Here is a 21750-nt window from a genome sequence, read left to right as displayed (position 1 = left end):
AGTCAATTAATTCTATTTTAGAGTCCAGTACAATAGCACGGTCCACATAGGAAGCATGGACATTTGTATGTTTGGCCATTTAGCACCAATCGAGGAAAATTAGCTGAAACAAAGTAAACCTATTCCATTAAGCTTCCAGTGCTTCTGCCAATGCTACTTTAGCAACTAGCAACTAGCATCATAGAGCAAGTATAGCAAAATTCACTTAGCAAGTATGGATGTTTAGCCATTTGCACTTTTTGATGCTTCTTTGGAGGCTAACCCAATCTGTAAAGCGACCTGCTACCACTACTAATGCAACTGCTACTTATTCTACCACTGCTAATGCTACTGCTGCAAATGCTACTGCTGCTAATTCTTCCACTGCTATGACTAAAACAATCAAGATTTAGATGTTGGGACATTTGGTATCAGTTGAGCAAATTAGACAAACTGAAGATAACCCATTCTATTAAGCTGCCTCTACTTTTGCTGATGCTACTTTTAGCAACTAGCATTGTCTGTCCACTACATCACCACTGTCCACTTAGCTAGCACCGATGTTTATCCATTGGGATGTTTTAACATTATTTTTTGTGCAGCGATTGACCAAATCCAGACGAACAGAAGCACATAGCTGCTACTGCTACTGTTACCTCTTTACCTCTAGTCAATTAATCCCACCTTTAGCAGCTAGCGTCGTCTGAGCGCGTTTGATGGATTCTAACTTGGTCACAATGAACAAGTTAATCATAAATTATGAATCTAACTTCATTATCCCCAAGCGTAATTACTTAGACAGTAAACATCTATAAAGCGCAACACGGAATAAGATTATTGTGCTTGGGCGTCTGCGGGAAAGAGCCGCCTCCCCCCCGGGGGAGAGTTATTGTTTCTGCGTCTGAGCAGGGTAATATATGAAGGCCATACCTGGCTTGTGACAATCATTTTAATATTGTGTCTCTTACAGATTCTCCCTTTGCATAAAAAAGGGGGGATGAGGAATGGAAAATCAATACGGAGAAAATAGTTATAGGTGGCGGGTTATCGAGAAATCTCTCTGTTCCAGACACCCTGGGCAGAAGGATGGGGCGTAATATATGGGGTGACCTTCAAATGTCATAAATGTGTTGTGCAATAAACTGTCAATATTTGTGGTTATACAGCGCAGGATGACTTTTACAGTAATTGGAACAGCCGTATTAAAAGCTGGGGAGCAGTCAGCTGATTAAAGACACAGCGCTGTTGGCCGCCTGTCTGTCTGTGTGTGTAAGTGTGTAAGTGTTTGTGTGTTGGAATATATGTGTGTGTGTGTGTGTGTGTTCGAATATATATATATATATATATATATATATATATATATATATATATATATATATGTGTGTATGTGTGTGTGTGTGTGTTTAACAGAGTGCGTTTGTGTGTCCAGAATTACATTGGTTAAATAAAAGGCTGATACAATGTATGCATTATCATTTTTATTTTTCTGAGGCATTCTGGGAATGTGGAGTACAAAACCTTCTTATGTACCTTATGTACAGCTACTTAGATTATATATCCTATAAGTCAACACATCTTTACTTACCTATAACTATATTAATGTCATAATTGACATTAATTTAATATGCACAGACTATTAGATATCTGAAAAATACATTTCTAAACATATCAAGCATACTGTCAGTGTATTTTGTATGGGATAATATTTGGATTATATTTTTTAGTATATTTTTTGGTATATTTTTAGTTTAGTAATGTACAACGTGGCCCATAGCTGCAAGTAGCGATGACACTATGATCGGGAGATCGCTGGTTCGAATCCTGGTCATGCAGCTTGCCATCAGCTGCTGGAGAGAGCCTGAGAGAGCACAATTGACCTTGCTCTCGCTCTGGGTGGGTACAGTACAGTAGATGGCTCTCTTCTCTTTCCCCTCATCACTCCTTCCTAGGGTGATGTGGATCAGCACAAGGCTGCATCTGTGAGCTGTTGTATCAGAACCGAGTCGCTGCGCTTTTTCCTCCGAGCGTTAGCGCTGTGATGCTACTCGGCAATGCTACAGCTATCAGCAGCAGTTCAAAAAGAGGCGGAGTCTGACTTCACATGTGTCGGAGGAGGCGTGTGCTAGTCTTCACCCTCCTGGTGTTGTGGCACCACGACTAGTGATTGGGGAAATATAGCTGAGTAGCCTAGCTACTTAGCGTTAATATGCCACATGCCTGAGGTCATAAACTCATACATGTACTGCAAGTTGTTTAAAATGCGTGCAGGTGTTACTTTTATTGCATTTTCCACACTTTTATATCGCGGTTCTTGTGTGCAAGTGTGTTTAAAGGTGTGTAAGTTTGTATAAAAGTGTGTGAGTGTGTATAAATGTGTGTGTACATGTGTATCTCCTCCTCTCCCCACACTTTTAAAGGCTCTCACACTTGCCACTAAGGCTAATTTGTCAGGATCCAGACCCAAACTAGGTCAGGGTAGGTGTTTGTGTGTGTTGTATGGGCGGTGTGTACGTTTGGGTCAAAAAATGGGGCAGCCAGTACAATGTAACGCGTGTAGGCAAAGCGAGGCGAGCAAATCGCAGCCACGTGATGCCAGTCACAAGAACGGAAGAGAATGCTGACTTCACCCTTTCTCTTTTAACTTTTTAAATCTCATTCGATTCTTAAAAGGAGGCGGGGGGTGGAAAAAAATAAGGGAAAAAAAAAGATTACTGGAAGAAAAGCTTTTGATTGAGTGGAATGGTTGCTTTAGTGGGTTGCTCCATTCAGATGCTTGCTCGCTCTCTCTCTTGCTCACTCTCTCGCTCTCTCGCTCTCGCCCCACACACATACCATATCATGTGGCGGAGCAGGGAAAAAAAAATGCCCTTTTAAACTTTGCTTGAGCCGCAGCGGGTCATGCGCCTACTGACTTGCAACACAACAGTCAGGCGCGGAGCCAAGCGCTGTTACTTTAGTCGTTTTGTGGTTGAAGTTGGAGCGTTTGAGTGTATGTTTGAGTGTGTGCCTGGGTGGGATGGTGGCAAAAGAACAGAAAAAGCTGTGTAGCAGCAGCAAGTGGTACATTCGAGTGTTTTGACCCCACAGATGGTCAGCTAATGTTTTATTTGACAGGATTTCTGATTGCAGTCCAGTGTAAATCTGGGATTGTCCTGGATGTAAGGCTAAAATAGATAGATAGATAGATAGATAGATAGATAGATAGATAGATAGATAGATAGATAGATAGATAGATAGATAGATAGATAGATAGATAGATAGCTCTTAACCGACACACGTACCAATAAGATGTGGCAGGCAATCAGCCATGCACAGCATACTCTTAACCAGAAACAACCACCTTGGCTATGTTGACGCATAGTTGGCACCAAGTTCAAATCTTAACCTCTTAAACCCTAGGTTGGTTGTTAGTTGTCAATTCTTTATTGGATTATTTAGAAACTGGTTGGTTTGCCATAGTCCATGGGTTCCCAAAGAGTTTCAAGGCCTTAAATTAATGTCAGTTACAACAGTAGCATATATGTATGAAAGTATTAAATTACAGTATAAAGTGTGGGCCTACATACAGGGTCTACAGGACCAGATCTTATAACTTATTGACTTATTTCATAGGAGTATTTAAGTAAGGAAATGACCATTGTTTACTGAACTATGGCCAGAATTGATGAACCTTTCTGCCTAGAAGGTTCATATGTACCCGAATGGGTGTGTGAGATTTCAAGAACCAGAAATAAGTGCCCCTGGTCATATAAAAGGAGTGGTGAAGTTTGAGTTAAAGATTGAATCACCAGAATGTTCTGGACACCAGCTATCCAAGACTGGTATCAGATATGTCCTTATTTCTGTTTTTTGACAGATGTGACTCTGGCAATTATTATTTACATGGAATAGAGACATTTCCATTCATGTCCAATAGAAATGCTCCAAAGTGACTCGAGAAAAAAAAGTCTGGCCCCATAATAGAACCCTTTGGGACAGCATTAAATATATGCCAAACCATACAGTTTCTATTCTGTATATTTAAGAGACATTTAAGGATGTAGGGGCCAATAGAAATGCTCTGAAATGAATTCCACTGGAAGTTGTCACGCCATAAACAACATTAACACTTTTTTTATATAACTGCATGCATTATGGTAATAATTTACATTCAGTTTAATAGGTCCTAAAATTGATCCCTGTGGGACACCAGAGGATCCGCTTAACCAAACAAGGTACAGATTATAATGTACAAATCAATAGAAGTGCTCTGGAATTTCTTTGAAAAGAGTTTCTTATGTTGACTCCTATTGAAAACGATATTAGAGCTCCTGATCTTACGTCCTGACCTTCCTCGTACCTCATAACACAACTTAAATTGCTGACCGCATCTGCTAAAATAACATAACTCATATTTTCGTAACTACTGTACACTCCTGTCATCATTTACATACATTTTAATAGGCCCTAAAATAGAACCCTGCTCTAAAAGTCCTTTTCCTTGAACAAAGTCCTTTTCTTTGACTTCCAGAAGCGACGAACGAAGCATCAGAGCTCTTGATCTTACGTCCCGACGCAGCTCGACCATACGAGAGAGGCTTCCTCGTACCTCGTACCGCAACCTAACACTGCTGACATCTCCTGTAATAATGTAATTCGCTGTGGTTAATTATCTCGGAATGGGGGCTTGTTGGTCTTGACACATTTAGAGTATTGGTATGACAGCAGCTCAATCAGCGCGAGGCCTTCGTTATCACCCTCCGCTATCAGCCACGCCGCCGACGTCACCTGTCAAAACCAGGGCGCCACATGGCGGCGCAGACCCACTGCTGACATAGCTGTTTCCTTTCCTGTATTGTTCGTTTTGACACAATCCACCATATGCTACCCAGTAAAGATGATGATAGGAGGGATAAAGCGGTAGCGGGGTAGGGTGGGGGGGGTTGCGGCGGCGGTGTGTGTAGTGGAGGAGCCGGGGCGACATCTCTAAAGCAACCTGAAAAGCTTCTGAACTGTCAGCGTTCTGTCAGACCGCGGAAAAAAAAGGAAAGAGGGAGCGAGAGAGAGAGAAAGAGGAGGTGGGGAAGAGTGGCGCTCGTGAACCCATTGATGTGTTTGACTTTGTGTGGTGTTAGCAGATTTGGGTGGCAAAAGGCTGAAAGGAGAAAGAAAAAGACGAGGAAAAAAAGGAACAAGTGGAAGAAAAGCTGGCTGGCAAGCGGCTGGTTTTGAAGTGAAACTGAATACTCACAGTTACATCTCTCTCTCTCTCTCCTTCTCTCTCTCTTTCTATTTCTCAGACGTTGGGGATGAGATGGCGAAGGCTCCAGGTGCCGCCCAGCCGCCACCGACTCAGCACAGAGAGAGAAGTGTGGGCACAGCCATGAAGGACTGTCCCTACTGCGGCAAGACCTTCCGCACCTCCCACCACCTGAAGGTCCATCTGAGAATACATACAGGTGAGCTACTAAATCAGGGTTATGCTCTAATGGCCAAGTTATATTTCCCCATAAAAACTATGTCGTTGCCTACACAGTAGATGGATGCACAAGCCCGTGAAAATGTAACGTAACTATGCGTCTATAAATGACGTGGAAAGGTCTCCTGGACCAGGGATGAGGATCTGAGTATGGTGACCTCTTTAAAAAGAAAAGCTAAGGTTGTGTAGAAGTGTAGAATGGAAGAAATTGAAGACCCCTCTTCACTGCCCAACCATTCCCACCATTTTACATTAAACACTTTTTCACCAAAAGAACGTGTACCAGCCCACGTTTCCACCAGTTTTAGTAAAACTGTCAAAACATCACATTATATGTCATCAACAGACGTGGTCAAGGTTTGCGGTAGGGAACCTAGTATTCTTCCGTTCCCACTGCGGCCAAACGTTCCCGGTTCCAGAACTTACATTTGTTGGTGGAAACGCAGCAAACCAGTTCAAAATTAGGCTTGTGAACCTAAATGGTGCCTGTTCCACGCTTTTGGAAAAGCACTAAACTACACAGGCTATGTTGAAACAGTGAGGCTGGTAACTTTGATGAATTCATCTTTTGCAACATAGGTAACTCTTGCTCTTTCTTTCCTGGGGCGGTCCTGATGAGAGCCAGTTTCATCATCATAACATTTTTGAAGGGTTTTATTTGGGACCGCACTTGAGGATAGTTTTCTTAAAAGCGTAAAAAAGTTTAGAACATTACTCAAATATTCACTATTCACTGTATACCTGTAACTCTACCTCTTCACTACTTTACAACTGATGCTCTCAAACACATAAAGAGATAATACATTCAAGAAATTAACTCTTGATGAGTTCAGCACAGCTGTTAACTGAAAGCCTGAATTACAGGTGACTCTTCTTCATAAAGCTGACTGAAAAAAATCCAGCCAATATGTGCAAAACTCTCATCTAAGAGCAGCTAATTTGAAGAAAATACCATATTAAACTTTTTTCTATGGTAGAGTTCATCAGTTTACCCCTGTGCCTAGCACAGATTAAAAACCCTTAGCCTCTGATTCATAATTGACAATTATATAGGCTCTAAAATAGAACCATGTGGGACCTCACAGGATATGCTAAACCAAACAGTTTCCACCAACAATACAAGACTGTGAATGTATTGTAGTTTTTTGGACTTTGTACCCTTTTAATCTCTATTTTTGACATTATGTCAATCCCTGTCATTAGTATCCACCAATAATATCCACTAAAGTTAGTGTCCCACGGTTTTGTTGATTGCAGTAAATCACATTTTTTGGAAATATTGCAGTGTGGATGGATCCTTCCACTAGGTATCCCAGTATTGCACTAAACTTGTTTTTGGTCCTCTAGGGCCGGCGCATTAGGCTGTTTAAAGCACCAATTGGGCTGAGTCATTAAATATGTGCTTTTAACAATAAATTAAATAGTTTGAAAAGTGCAAATCTGATGTTTAAAAATGAAGAAGTTAAAAAAAAACGAGTAAATGTTCTTTATGTGTTTTTATGTGTTAAATGTTCAAAATTGAATGTAAAGTCTTAGAAAACACATATAAAAGTAAAAAAGGAGAGTATGTTAAAAAAAAAATCTAAACAAAACATATACTGTAGATCAACATTATACAATTTTTACAACATTTATAACATCAGTACAAAAATGAATCATATCCACCTTAGCACTGTAAAATCTACAGCGCTCCAAAATAAGTATGACAAAAAAATATCCACACCACAAGTGTAAAAACGATAAGGTTGGGTTCAAACCATCCTTTCTAGATTGATTTCTTGGCTGCTTTTTAACAATTTTATTTTCATTCACATTTACAAATATATTTATATGTACGGCATTTCAGCTGAGTGTTAGGAGTCTTGCCCAAGGACTTGCTATTGATGTAGCACAGCATTCAGTCACCCAGACCAGGAACTGGACCCCATTTGAGCTTCCCACATTGTAGCTCACTGGCGGTCGGTGGTGTTATCCACTGCACCACACCAACTAAACAATTTTATTGCATAATCAACTTAACAATAGCAAAATAAGTCAGTCAATTTTTCAGACAGGATTTAATTTTTTTTTTATGTTTGCAAGCTTCCAGTCTGTTGAAACTTCTTGAAACAATTAAAGTAATTAAAATCAAGGAGCAGATCACAACAAATTTAGTCTCTTAAAACGTACAAAAAGTACAGACTCTGAAATTTTTTAGTGCCTGATCTGATTAAAACAAATGTAATTACATTTTTAACGTTTGCAAGCTTTCTCTTCCCATTTTTCTAAAACTCCTGCAGTCGTGGGTGTTTTTTCACCGAGTCTGGCTTTTCACGACCTTTCAGCGTAAAGCTCCGGTAGGTAACGTTGCGCCGGTTAGCCCAGGTCCAGAGTAATGATGTGGATAGTGCCGGTCGAGTGGCTGCAGCCCACCCCTGATGTTGTACGTACCCCACAGCAAGGCTGAGCCTCACTGGCAGGCACAGCTGGCCTAGTTAACACACAGGATAACCAGGATAAGCACTGCGGGGTCACCTTACTGACTGCCGTCAGCTGTGTACTGTACTGTAGAGAGAGAAAAAAAAAAAAAAACGCAAGTGGAAACTGTACGAAACTATGTGTATCATAAACGCCTGCAGGATTTTTCTTTTTTTTTCATTTCGAGGAGAATCATCACACATCTGCAGCCTCTTAGCTAACATTACATCTTCAGCCATTTCGTGCTTTCGCCCTTTAAATACCTTTCCAGCGATCTCATCCCTTTGGCTCCTATAGCTACCTTTAAAACATCATCTGGAGAGGGACAGACGAGGAAAAAAAACTAAAAAAAAAAAACGGGGCGAACTATTCAACAAGTGCTCCGAGGGCAGCCCGAGCTCACGCTCGAACTTAAAATGGAAATCACTCTCGGCTCAGGAAATTGATGGTTGTTATTTTTTTGGTATGCGCTTACAAGGGAAGAAGGGAGACCACCCAAACAGTATTCGTCCCGCTTAATAAGAAGCACATAGCTGTGCTGTTCTGGGGAATTAAGGCCTGATTGTATGGCACGCCGGTCAGCACAGCCGATGATTGGGGCTTCCAGCTTAAACACACACGAAGGCCGAGGCCAAGCGACGTGGTACAGTTTCTCCCAAACAGCTTCTAAACCCATTAGAAAGAGTTCAATTCAGAGCATTAGAGTCATAAGCACATTTCCTTTAGCACTTAGAGATGGTTACATATATTGCACTTAAAAATCTTGTCTTTTGAAATCCATTGAAAAAACTTAATAAAAAGTAAAACTACAGTCTAGTGAATTTAATTTTATTAAGTTAAAACAAGAAATTTAGTCAAAAAGATTTGTTTGCCTACAAACTTGTAGGCAACATGATACAGTTGTTTTTTTTGTTAGAAATAATTCAATTCAGAGCATTAAAATCATAAGCACATTACTTTAGCACTTATAAGTTAAACTAATCAAAGGCACATTTATTTAGTGCTTCAACAAGTTTTTAAATCCATTGAAAAAGAAAAAAAAGTGCAGATTATGAACTTCCAGTGTAGTGAAAATAATTTAATTATTTTAAACTAATTCAAACAAGTAAAAAAAAAATGGCGAAAGTACACATTTCAAATTGTAGTGTCTTGAAACTCATAGAAACAAGAGAAAAAGTGCATTTAAACAGTATTTTAAATACTCTCTCTCGGGAGCACGCATATACATCTTCTTGGTAATAATACCATAATATAATATGAATTTGGCACCATAGTAGTGCTGAAATCTGCACCCCCCGCCATGCAAAGCACCCCCTCTCGGCAGAGCGTACGCACAAATAAAGCGCGACAAAAGCGCTTTATCTTTACTTAGAAATACGAGAGGTGGTGCTTTTCCTGGCGGGGGTGCTGAATTCGGCACAACACTGGAACTAAATGTTAAGAATCTTCATAAAGATTAATTAAAAATAACGTGTAACTACGTAGTTTATACATACACAGTAAATCTGACTCTGTGAAGAGCTGTGCTATGGCTGAATGAAGGGTTAATAGAAAGCTGTACTGTAGAGTGAGGAAAGTGAATAAAGGCGAGGCGAGTCTGAGGCAGGTCCGAGTGAAGTGTTTGAGTCAGCTGCTGTTGGGCTCCTGCAGACAGATTGCTTTAAGCTGGGGGGGGCAGCCTGGTTACGTCCCTGTAGCGGTGGTGGGGGGGTTACTGGGGGGGAAATATGTTTCTAGCCCAGGGAGGTTGAGTTATGCCTGCTTTGAGAAGAGGGTAAGGGTCCCCAGAAGGGCCATATTTCTCCAGAGAGGAAGCAGAGGCCCTTCGTCCCGAGCCTCCGCTAACTCACTCAGTCACTCAACTCGCCGGGGCGGCCCGAGAGTGTGTGTGTGTACGCACAGTGTGTGTGTTTCAGTGTGTTTTAGTGTGTTTCAGTGTGTGTGTGTGTGTGTCAGTATTTACATGCTGAAATCCTCACAGTCTGTCGATGCAGCGATTTACACGAGCCCTGATGTGTTTGCAAGATGTGTAAGCCACGTTGATCAGTTATAAGATCGCCCTGAAGGCACCGCCCTTATGGTACCACGCTTTTCTCAAGATGCTCGTGCTTTCTTCAGTTCACTAGGACAGATAAATTAATGCATGTGTTAATTACACTCTACTGAATGAGTATATTTGATAATAATAATAATAATAATAATAATAATAATAATAATAATAATAATAATAATAATAATATAGACCTCAATAATGACCTACTGTCAAGTTTAAATACTTTACATTCATAACATAATAATAATATAATGTAAAAAAATAAATTAGAAGGAAACTGGGCCGTAACGTATTGTAGGTAATAAAACTGCAAAAAAAACAGTGATATAATAGTGATATGATAAATGCATAAAGTCTGTTTTCTTTTTGTGTTGCTATTTACTGTATTTTCTCCCGATTGTTTGTTTGCAGTTTATATGCATGCATTAATAAATGTGCTGAACTTTATTTTTGTGGTGATATTTACGCAAAATTAGAGTTTCGGAACTCTATCTATGGGATCAACCCCATTCTGTTTTTAGTGTTAAAAAAGCTTATTTTTGTGCTTTTCCAACTAAGTTAATTAAATAAAATTACTTTTCTTAAGAACACCAACAGTGATGCATTGAAAAATTGGTAAAGAACATTGGAAGAAGGTTCCAATGTTCTTTACCAATTTTTCAATGCATCACTATTCTTTGAAGCATCAGGCTTATTTATATTAAAGCTGTACTAAAAATATCAAAGAAATATATTAATATATAAATATATAAATGCATTTCTTCACCCAATCGTGTTGGATAATATTGTGTTGGATAACTATGAGGACCTGCCTTTCTTATATAATTTACATAATTTTCCCTCACAAAAGCCTTCCTTTGCTTTAGGTCTCAGTACTTGTAATAACAAACAAAACAACATTAACATCTATCTATCTATCATATGTCAGTGACAGATTGAGTTTGATCCCCAATCATCAAATGATCAACTCTAGGATCATCTAATAGCCGCCCCATCCCTCCATCCCTTCATTGCCAAAAAATGAAGTGATTAAAAGCATAAAGTCTGTTTTCTTTTAATTTTCTATTGTCTTTTGATTGTTTGTTTGCTGTTTATATGCATGCATTAATAAATAGGCTGATTTTAAATTGTGTGATATTATTTTTAAATAGCTATTTAATAGATACAATGTGATGCTACGTCAGTGATGGATTGATTTTGATCACAAATCATCAAATTATCAACTCTAGGATCGTCCAATAGCCAAATCCATCTCTCCATCCCTTCATCCCTCTCTCTTCCCTCCCTCTCCTCCCTCTTTATCATGCCTGAAATAGTTTAATCACTCCCTCCATTAAACAAACATCCCTCCCTGATTTAAAACAGTCAGACATGCAGATGACACAAAGCGACCCTGGATCGGCGCGCCGCTCTCCCGTCACAATGGCGTTTGCTTACCGAGAGGACCGGGGCTTTTGTGCAACACAATGTTAGATTAATGACTCTCTAACGCTGGCTTGAAAGGAATGAAGTGAATTTAAATTTCTCCAAAAGTTAAAGAGCTAATGTTACAGTATTAATTTCCTCTCCAACAGTGAGTGGGAAAATATCCATTAGTGAAATTAAGCTCAGTTTTCTAGGTAGCTAACATTGTGCGGCGTACAGTGTGGGGCCACAGCTAATGAACACTGCAGTGGGTGATATTTCATTATACAAATTAATGCTCACATTTTAATGGGAAAGTCACATAATGAATCTAGGCTTCAGTGACAGCAATTAGAGACACAGATTGTCCCCTTCTGGACAAGGCAGTATTTAGCAGTAAGCAGCTGTGGGTAAAAAATAAAAAAGGTCCTTGCTCCTGACAACGGCTACGCATAACTTGAGGGGCGCGAGAGGCGCGGCGCGAGAGGCTGACGGCGTGACCGAATCACCTTTATTTAAAGAGGAACTGGGGAAAGATGGCCGTCGCCATCGCCGCGCCACTTTGGTGATAGAGGGCCATTATCCGTCCTCCGAGAGAGTCGACGGGAGCCAAAAGAGGCTTCGCTCGCGCCAGCGGATGCGAGTTTTATGGTCGTATCAAGCGGCATTTCCAAGGTTCGAGTGATTAAGCGCTGGTCTGTGGTCAGTCGCTACCGTTCCAAACCATAAGCACTGTAAATTACAAAGGTCACCCGGCAGACTCCAGTTCAGAGAGGCGGCGCGGTGTCAGAGGAAGTTGAACATTGTTTCCTCGTCTGGTCTGATGCATTGTTGGACGTTGTTATCTTTGCGTTGCTATTATTATTGTAGTACTTGTAGCTTGTAGTTGTTGTTGTTGTATTATTTTTGTAGGCAGGAATACAGACAGTAATAGGAACGTACTCTTTGTGTTTTTTTTATTTTTTATTCCCAGGCCTTGTCTTATTTATTTTTTTTATTTTTTTATTTTTTTTGCCTTTCTATATTGAACACCCTCTCTCTTATTCTCATTTTCTCTCTCTCTTTCGTTCGTTCTCTCTTTGAGCCTAATAATAATTATAAAAAAAAAAAGGAAAATGAATCCATGCACTAACTGGAGTAATGGTCCTTGCAGTAAAGGACAATTTAGAAAGCTAAACAAAACAAAAGAGTTAAAAGTCTGGAGAACCGTGGGCTCTAGATCTGCACTCAACCTGTAACCTGCCCCGATGTTCTTCGTTCCACTTACTCTACTATTTTACTTCACTTTTTTTATATAGATAAACCGCACTCTTAAAGCTTAAAGAGGCAAAAGAAAATAAAAGACACAGCTCTTTTTCCAGGCCAGTCAATCTCCCCCTCCCTGTGGTACACGGCCCGCCGTTCCACTATTATGTAAAGCCATATGGAAATTCATCTTAAAGTATGTCATATCTATTAACTATTTTAATTGCCCTTCTGTAGAGGCTCTGGGTGTTTATTCGGAATGGTTTCTATGGAGTCGTGACAAATCGCACAAATCCAGACCTAGTCGCTTTGAGACGGACTGTTTAACCCTCTAACTTCTGCTTGAGGACTATATGTTTTTGAGTTATTGTGTCTTGTTGAAGAAGGAGGTTAAGGAACTTTTGTGCCATCTCATTTGTTTGAGGTGTATATATTTTTATAAAGGTGGCTATACATGTATATTTTTAATACTGTGCATTATTTCCTAAACCAACGAGAAATATAGCATTTTAAATTCCTAGGTAGTACAGAAAATTCCTAGATAGCAGACGTGGGTGATTAAGGAACTTCAGCAACCTGATTGTGTTGTCTCTACCAGTAGATAGATAGATAGATAGATAGATAGACAGACAGACAGACAGACAGACAGACAGACAGATAGATAGATAGATAGATAGATACTGGAGAAGGTAGTTAAGGAACTTCAATAACCTGATTGTGCCATCTCTAGATAGATAGATACATAGATAGATGGATGGATGGATGGATGGATGGATGAAAATCAATGTTTCAATGTGAGGGATGAAAAAATAAACTATGAATTTGATTCAACATAATGATAAAACATTTGGTGGCGGTGTATATATTTTTATAAAGATTGCTATATATATTGTATATGTGTGTCTTATTATATAAGCATAATATATATCATTAAGTCAACATTTAATCAACATAAGAATCAGTTCTAACTTTTTTTTTAGATCAAAATTGTTTCAGTACATTAGAGAAGTAAAAAAAAAAACTCTATATGAATTTGATTCAACATATGCAGTATTTATATTGTATAAGTATTGTGATGATGATGCAGGAATGAGGAAATGTTATGTAATGTTAAATATAGTTTTTTTAAGGTCATTTTAAGGTAGTTTTTTAACCCATCATTGATGTTTACTGAGGTAATGCACCCAAAAATTACATTCTAAAGTTCCTTGCTATCAGAATAGATTTTTGTCTTCCTTGATGAGGACATTAAAAGGTTAAAGTGCAGTAAAAAAGGGTAATTTGGCAGAAAGTGAACAAGTGAACAAGAAGTGAAGAAGTGATAGAGTGAAGCGAACTTATAGAAGACGATAATAGATATGTACCACTCTCAGCGAGAGGCTTCTGTAATTTATATCAAGTCTGTCATACAGTACCAGATGGCAACTTGATGTGTACTTTCCCCTATTTTTATTAAGACAGTCCATCAACAGGGAGACAAAGCTCTGGAAGGCTTTGGAAGGGAAACTTTTCTTTTTTTTGCATTTTTTTCCTCCTTTTTTTCAGCTCTTTCCTCATATTAAACAATGAAAAATAATAATTCCTCTACCTCTGTGCCTCGGCGATCCATTATGTTTCTCAGAGGTTGTGCTGTTTGTGCGGATATCAATTAAAAGTGGATTAACGGGTACATAATGACCTTTAGCAGTAAATTGTGTGTAATGTTGCAAGGCAGGATACAGTATATTCCCCAGATGTCACACATGCCCCTGACGTATGATGGAGCAGATGTCTTACTGAGTCCAAATGGTGCACAAAGAACACACCATGCGCACCATGCACACTAGCTGGCTTGCGCACACACATACATATACAACACACACACACGCACACACACACAATTGTAGCTGGGAAATATACTTACGTACTTGATTGCACACTATTATTTGTATTTACTATACAGCTACACAGTGATTGATTATTGGTTGTTTTCTGTATTGTGGTTTATATTGCAGCAGCTGCTGTGTATATCGATGATATTCTCATCTCTATTGTGACTTTTCTATCCTTTATACTTATATTTATTATATGTGTGCTTTTTTAAACAGTAAACAGTTTAAACACACTGTTTAAAGATCACTGTTAACATGAAGGATCTATATACAGTATATATGATATAAAATATAAATATAAATGACAAATTTGACTATTTTTATATTTGTATAATATATCTTTATATTATACAAATATCTTTATATCTTTATGTTATATAAAATATTTTTATTATATAAATATTATATATTTATATATATATATCTATCTCTAATGCATTAAGACCACCTTGGTCTGACATCAATAAAAAAATATATATATTTTTGTGCACAATAGTTTTAAATTGGTTCAGCACTGATTAAACTTTATATTTTTTCTATATATATATATATTGTTTCTCTTAAATGTTACTTGCATTATTTATGTATATCTTGTCTGTATTATATTCATGTTGTTTATAGCACATGTGTAAGGAGCATATTTTACCTAAAAACATAAGTTGTAAGTGTAGAGGAGCTTAGCACAACCATTTAATGCCTTATATCAAATAAATATTGATTCAAAGTCAGTAAATACATACATAAATACATAAATAAATTAAAGAAAAGGATATGCATTCATCATGCATTCATTAGGCATTATAAACATTGCTATACATATTTATAAAACTATATAATACATTATAGCCATGTTTATCAAGCATTATGAATTGTGATCTTTCTGACTATTCATATAGTAAATTCCCATAATAATGGACATCTGCCACTTCTACTTAGAGTATACAATGACACATCATAATGTATTATAATGTAATAAAAGCTATAGTATAATGTTTTATATGATAAAATAATTATATCATGCTTTGTTGAGGTTCTTGGTATTAATATGTAGCATCTTATAAATCTTATAAAAACAACCAATGATGCACTATGATCACTTTTGATCATTCATAATGCCTAATAAACAGCTGTAATGTGTTACGAATATATTATAACATGTTAAGAGTGTGTTTATTGAGTCTAATAGACATGGCATTAATAGAGAGTGTTACCCTATTGTTTTGTTTGTATTAACATGTTAAGTGATGTTCTAAACAGGAACACAGTTTAAAGATCACTGTTTACATGAATAATCTATATATATATACGTATATATATATATATATATATACATTTTTATATTTCACTGTTTTCACATCTAAATTACCAAATCAAAGTGAAAATTACCAAAAAGAAAATGTAATGAGGTACTTATTGTTCTGATTTAAACCGTAAACTGAGAACTGAGACTGAGCTGTTTAAAACTCTATGCTGCTGTGAATAAAAAAAAAAAAAAACATATACTATCTATCTAAGGATAGATAGACATAGATTATTTACATAAAATATAAGAAAAAAGCATATTATTAATAAAAGCAATTTTTTATTTATATATGTATATATATATATATTTTTTTATTTACATTTGTATGTGCTGTTTTAAACAGTTTAAACGGTAACACTCTTTATAAATCACTGCTGCCGTGAATAAAATGAAATAAAAAGCTAAAAACAAAAAAAAGGAAAAAGCATACGAGCTCAGGGTGGAAGGAATAAAAGGGAGAAAAGCAGATCACTCTAATTTGGCTCTAATTTTGGGCACAGAATATCATTTTGTCCAGTTAAAGGAATTGAAAATGATCATTTGCATCAGGGACGTTTCCTTATTGAATCAGGCCAACCCCCTGTTATCCTGCTCAGAGGATAAGCACTTATTGGGTTAAAAGCTCATCTCGTATGGTTTATTTTGAATATAAGCCTCAAACGCACTCTGGTGTAAAAGAATAAATGGGACTCTCTCTCTGTCTCTCTCTCTCTTGCTCTCTTTTGCTCTCTCTTTCTTTTTTCTTTCTTTTTCTCTCTTTTATATCAATGTAGTATTGAGTTGGTATTTGTGGCCCTTTATTTGGGAAGCTGTGTGCAGTGGGTCTGCAGATCTTTGAGTCTTTTTCTGGAATGGTGCCCTCCAAATAATGATAAATTACACGAGCAGTATGCCATTTGCTAATTATATCCATGATTTACTACAGAGCCAGACTTAAATCATTCAGTTCAGTCTTGCGTAACAATGCAACATTTTTTTTTTTTTTCTCTTCGGTTAAAAATGGTTTCCATGTGTATAATCTAAACATTTTATAGCTATGTATACACACACGGACAGACACACACACACACACACACACTCGCACAAACTTAAACACACACACACACACGTACACACTCTTAACAAATACTTGACAAACATCCCTTTTTTTATTTTTGGCTTTTTCTTTCCATTTCTCCGTCAGCTGCGGATTCATTCCAGCGACGTTACAGGGTCTCGAAAAAAAATCAAGCCCAGCATTTTGTTTATTGCTTATTGATTGCAGATCTGTCTTTCATTCCGAGACTATTATAATTGCTGGCAGGATGCGTTTTATATCAAGATATTGAACTGATCATGCAAATGCAATTGAAACCATTTCTCCTTCTGCGCTTTTCTCCGCGGCCTTCGGCATGCGTTAGCGCTGCGTGTGCATGCTTCCTTTTACAGCGCATTCCTTTCTGCTCCAGCTTTCCTTAATCCTCATCCTAAAGCTGCCTTTTAAGAGGAATGAAGGTTCATATGCTGCACATATGCACGCTCGTTGCCGTTCGACGTGGGTTCGGTTTCAAACGCAAGTTTAGGGTGCAGTTTTTTATTATTATTATTATGAAGTATGATGCTTATAACTTCAGGGATGATGATTATGATGATGATGATGATTCAGGGTCAGAGTTACACTGTAGTTCTTTGGGAGGGTGGAATGAAGAGCGTCTTTTGCAGGGTTTTGATTTATCTGCTCTGTGATAAACTCCAAATAGAGAACGTCCAAGAAATCGCTACCTTTACAGCGAACATAGAAAGGCCAGGCGAGAGAGAAAAAGGAAGAAAGGAAGGACAGAAAAAGAGAGAGAGAGAGAGAGAAGAAGTAGCAACCAGCAGCCCTTTCTTGCCAGTACGAACATCCAGAGATAACATCCAGACAGTTGTGTTGTCAGTTGAAAATATGATCTCTGTAGTGGACTGAAGGCACCATATGGTGAAATGTTTTTTTTTTTTATGGCGCTGACGTGAGTGATGGCTCACTTGCTGGGGCTGGATCGAGCTGGATCGACCCGTATTGAAATCCCCCTCTGCCCCTCCTTCCCTCCAGAAGAGCATGATGGGCTGTTTTGCGAATGATTGATACTGTTGAGTTGTGGTGGGTGGGATTTGGGATGCTGGAGTGATTGGACACTCTCTATGTCCTTGTCATCCTGTCATTCTCACTCGCTTAGAGTAGTAGTGGTGGACGGTATGTTTGGCGTACTCACATAAAAAAATCCCTTTCTCATCTTTTATTTCATCTTCTCTCTCTCTATTTTTCCAGGTGAGAAGCCCTACAGGTGCCCCCACTGCGACTATGCTGGCACTCAGTCCGCTTCCCTCAAGTACCACCTCGAGCGCCACCATCGTGAGCGCCAAAATGGCAACGCCTCCTCTGCCAACCACCCCCCGTCCTCCGATCACAAGGACGACCACAGCAAGACCAGCACTGGCAGTGGGGTCTTCGCACGGCCTGATGTCTTGCGTGGGGTTTTCAAAGGGATGATGCCCTCCAGCCTTGATTTCCGAGGAGGCCAGATGCTTCCACACCAGTGGGCGCCTCCTGGCATGCGCTCACCCAGAGATCGAGACCGAGACCGCGAAAGGGAGCGAGAACGCCACGGACCAGGTGTCGAGACCAACTCTACAGAGAACATGAAGAGCCCAGAAGGACCAGCCACTGGAGGAGACAGCCCAGCCAGCTTCTCAGACCTGGGCAGGGCCTACCAGAGCATGGTGGGGAATGGAGTCAACTTCCAGGGCTCTCTGCAGGCCTTCATGGACAGCTTTGTGCTGAACTCTATGAAGAAAGAAAAGGAGATGAGGGATAGTCAGCTGCACGGCCAGCACTTTGGCTTGGAGAACACTGAGCACAAGATCAAGAGAGCCAGCGATGGAAATCAGGAGGAGAGTGCTGGTGCTGGTGATGTCAAACCTGCCAGCGGTGGCCGTTCCCAGTATGAGCCACTGGACCTCTCCGTTAGGCCTGATGCAGGAACCCTTCCGGGAGCATCCGTCACCATCCAGGACAACGTGGCGTGGCACGGCTGCCTGTTCTGCTCCTTCACCACCGCCTCTGTTGAGCTGATGGCCCTTCACCTGCAAGCCAACCACTTGGGCAAAACCAAGCAAGGAAGCCAAGGAAAAGAAGCTAAAGAACATCTACTGGGTGAATCTTCTCTTTCGGGCAAAGTCTCTGGCATGGTTCCACCAGGTCTTCTCCATTTACACGGAAGCCCTTCATCCAGAGATCGTGAGGCTGGAGAGTCTGGAGACCTGAAAAATCAATCGAGCTGGTCCAATCACCTGGAGCAGAACCCACATGGAGCATCCATGGGCAGCTTCACCAACGACTTCTACAAGCCCTTTGGCTCTCTATACGATGGCTCCTCTAGGGGGCCTTCTTCTGGGTTCTTGGATCAGCAGACAAATCAGTCTAGCGATATGGGCGGCCAGGATGAGCTCTCAGACAAAGCTTCCTGCGGTGACATGGAAGCTTCCGAGGAACGAGGAGGTCATTCCGACGACGACGAAGCAGCTCGCGAAGAGACATCGTCCAACCCAGCCGGCACAGAGCGACGGCCACGTTCTGACGATGACGAGCCAGAGGCAGAGGAGGAAGAAGACATGGAGGTGGGAGACATGGAGGACGAAGATTGTGGCGCCATTCGAATGCATCCTGAATCTCCGATGTCTGCAAAAGATGCTCAAAGAGCAAAGATGTCCATGGGAGCCCCGGGTAATGGTCCAACCTCAACTCAACCACCTGCCCTAGAGAAGCAGTGGCAGCATCAGCAACAGCAACAGCAAGCCGGCTTGGGTCTTCTCTCTACATCCGCTGGTCCCCCTGGCCTGCTGAAGCCCGAGCAGGCCCATCTAGAGCACCAGATGAACATGCTCTCTGTCCTGAGGGCCTACAGCTCAGAGAACCTCTCCGCCTTCAACGGAGGCCTGACCAGCAACTCCAATGCGGGCGGTGGTGGAAGCAGCTCCAGCATGAAGAGACCTGATCCTTCCGGTAAGTGAACCCTTTCTTTTCAAACCCTTTATTTGTTCTTTGCAACCTGAGAACATTTGTACAATATGTAGACATATTGTTTTATCTTTCTTTGCACCCTTTTAAGAGTCCGGAAGCCAACTTTTTCTTTTTTTTTTGGCACCGTAAGGTTGCCCGTCGCAACCTTCACGCACAATATCCCTTCTCTAGCCACCTACAAACCAATATGAGCCTCTCAGTAGAAAAGCAAGATTTGCTTTTGAGCGATTTCAACCTTATTTCAAGCAAGTTTAGAGACCATCAGAGCGACAAGCAGCATCAGATTAATCTTTATTACTATTTCATATTACCCAAGCTCCAGGCCTTCTCCTTCCCTCCCTCCCATCCTCCCCTGACTGGGATTAAGGGTGTCTGTCTGCTTTAGAGCAGAGCAGGACCTCGGCTCCCCGTGTCATCCCTGGCACGGCACTTAACTATCTTAGCTTTCATAAGACCTCTCCCTAAAGCCCATTACTTTATAAGAACCAAAGATCTATGGCCCTGTGAAAAATGAACTGTCAGCTTTCATGACTCTGCGAATGTTACTGGTGCTCCCTGAGACTACCGTGTTTCACTGTGCCCTTTTAGACGTTTCGGTGATGGAAAACGGCAAATGAAAAAATAGCGGGTGAATTGAACCTGTAGCGCAGGTCGGTCTGGAGTAGTTTAGGGTTTAAGTGAATACTACAGCCTGTGGAATTCGGCTTCGGGGTATTTCTTCTCCCTCCCAAATATCAGGCAGGTATTTCGGGCGGTTAGCGTTATTCATTTTGCATAAAACTGTCTGCCAATATAATGTATGTATATTCCATTTTGCTCTCCGTCCTTATATATTATTCATTAAGAGCAGAGTCTAATTTTCAGGCCGCGTATTGAGACACATGCTCTTAGTTTAGAAGCTTTACATTAGTGTTATTGCTTCTAGTCTGCAAACACAGAGAAGCGAGGCAGACGTTTTATTTTTCGCTCCGAGGAGACTTACTGCAAATAGATGTGAGATTAAGTAGGGGGAAAGAAAAGAAAGGCGAACGTGTTTTATTAAGGAGCTTCATTTGCACAAAAATCTTCATTAATATCTAAACAGTTGAGATGGTTTGTTTAAGATACTGTACTCTGTAGTCTTTGCGTAGTACTTTGTGCACTTGATTAGTAAACAACAGGAATTAATCAATGCTGACTACGTTATAAGGCAGGAAACAGCGGTGCGATTGTGTTGGTATTGTTGCACGCGCCTCATTGTTCTTCATTAAAGGTGTTTTGATATAGGAAGTGCATGTAAGGATGTGAGGATTACATGTACAATACGTTTTGATATTCATTCTGGTGACGTTTGGGTCAGAGCTTGACCACTTTTGTTAAACGTGAACTTATGAAGTAAGCTCATAAGTTAAGTAACTTCAAAATGTAATATTGGCAATGGCTAGGGCAGGTTTAGATATACAGCTCTGGAAAAAAAAGAGATCACTTAAAAATGATGAGTTTCTTTGATTTTACTTAATTTTTGAAAACCTCTGGAATATAATCAAGAGGAAGATGGATGATCACAAGCCATCAAACCACCAAACTGAACTGCTTGAATTTTTGCACCAGGAGTAAAGCAGCATAAAGTTATCCAAAAGCAGTGTGTAAAACTGGTGGAGGAGAACATGATGCCAAGATGCATACAAAATAAATGATAAAAAGAACCTTAGGGTTATTCCACCAAATATTGATTTCTGTAATAAGCATCCAATTAGTACATAATTAAAGTTTTATATTGTATAATTTGATTACAATGTTTCAAACATTCAGTACAAACAAATAAGATTTGTGATAAGATAATAATTTAACTAATATTAACTAACTATATATACTATATATTTTCCTGTTACATGTTTGAAATTTTTTCACATACATTTTTTTTTTCCTGTTAGATGATAGGTGCAGGCATAAAGTTATTCA

The 21750-nt window shown here is 39.6% G+C and overlaps 1 protein-coding gene across 7 annotated transcripts in view; it reads left to right on the top strand.

The window, feature by feature from the left end:
- Positions 1-21750, top strand: part of znf536 (zinc finger protein 536) — a 429900-nt gene that overhangs the window by 262116 nt on the left and 146034 nt on the right. For all 7 annotated transcript variants that reach the window (XM_007246936.4, XM_007246939.4, XM_049470939.1 and 4 more), the window contains 2 exons: positions 5259-5417; positions 18058-19791. In XM_007246936.4, the coding sequence (XP_007246998.1) occupies positions 5259-5417; positions 18058-19791 (1893 nt within the window). The remainder of the gene's footprint in view (positions 1-5258; positions 5418-18057; positions 19792-21750) is intronic.

The sequence above is a fragment of the Astyanax mexicanus genome, chromosome 23, assembly GCF_023375975.1.
Source record: "Astyanax mexicanus isolate ESR-SI-001 chromosome 23, AstMex3_surface, whole genome shotgun sequence".
Lineage (NCBI taxonomy): Eukaryota > Metazoa > Chordata > Actinopteri > Characiformes > Acestrorhamphidae > Astyanax > Astyanax mexicanus.
Note: the sequence above shows the minus strand (reverse complement) of the source record. Positions and strands in the feature narration are given on the sequence as shown.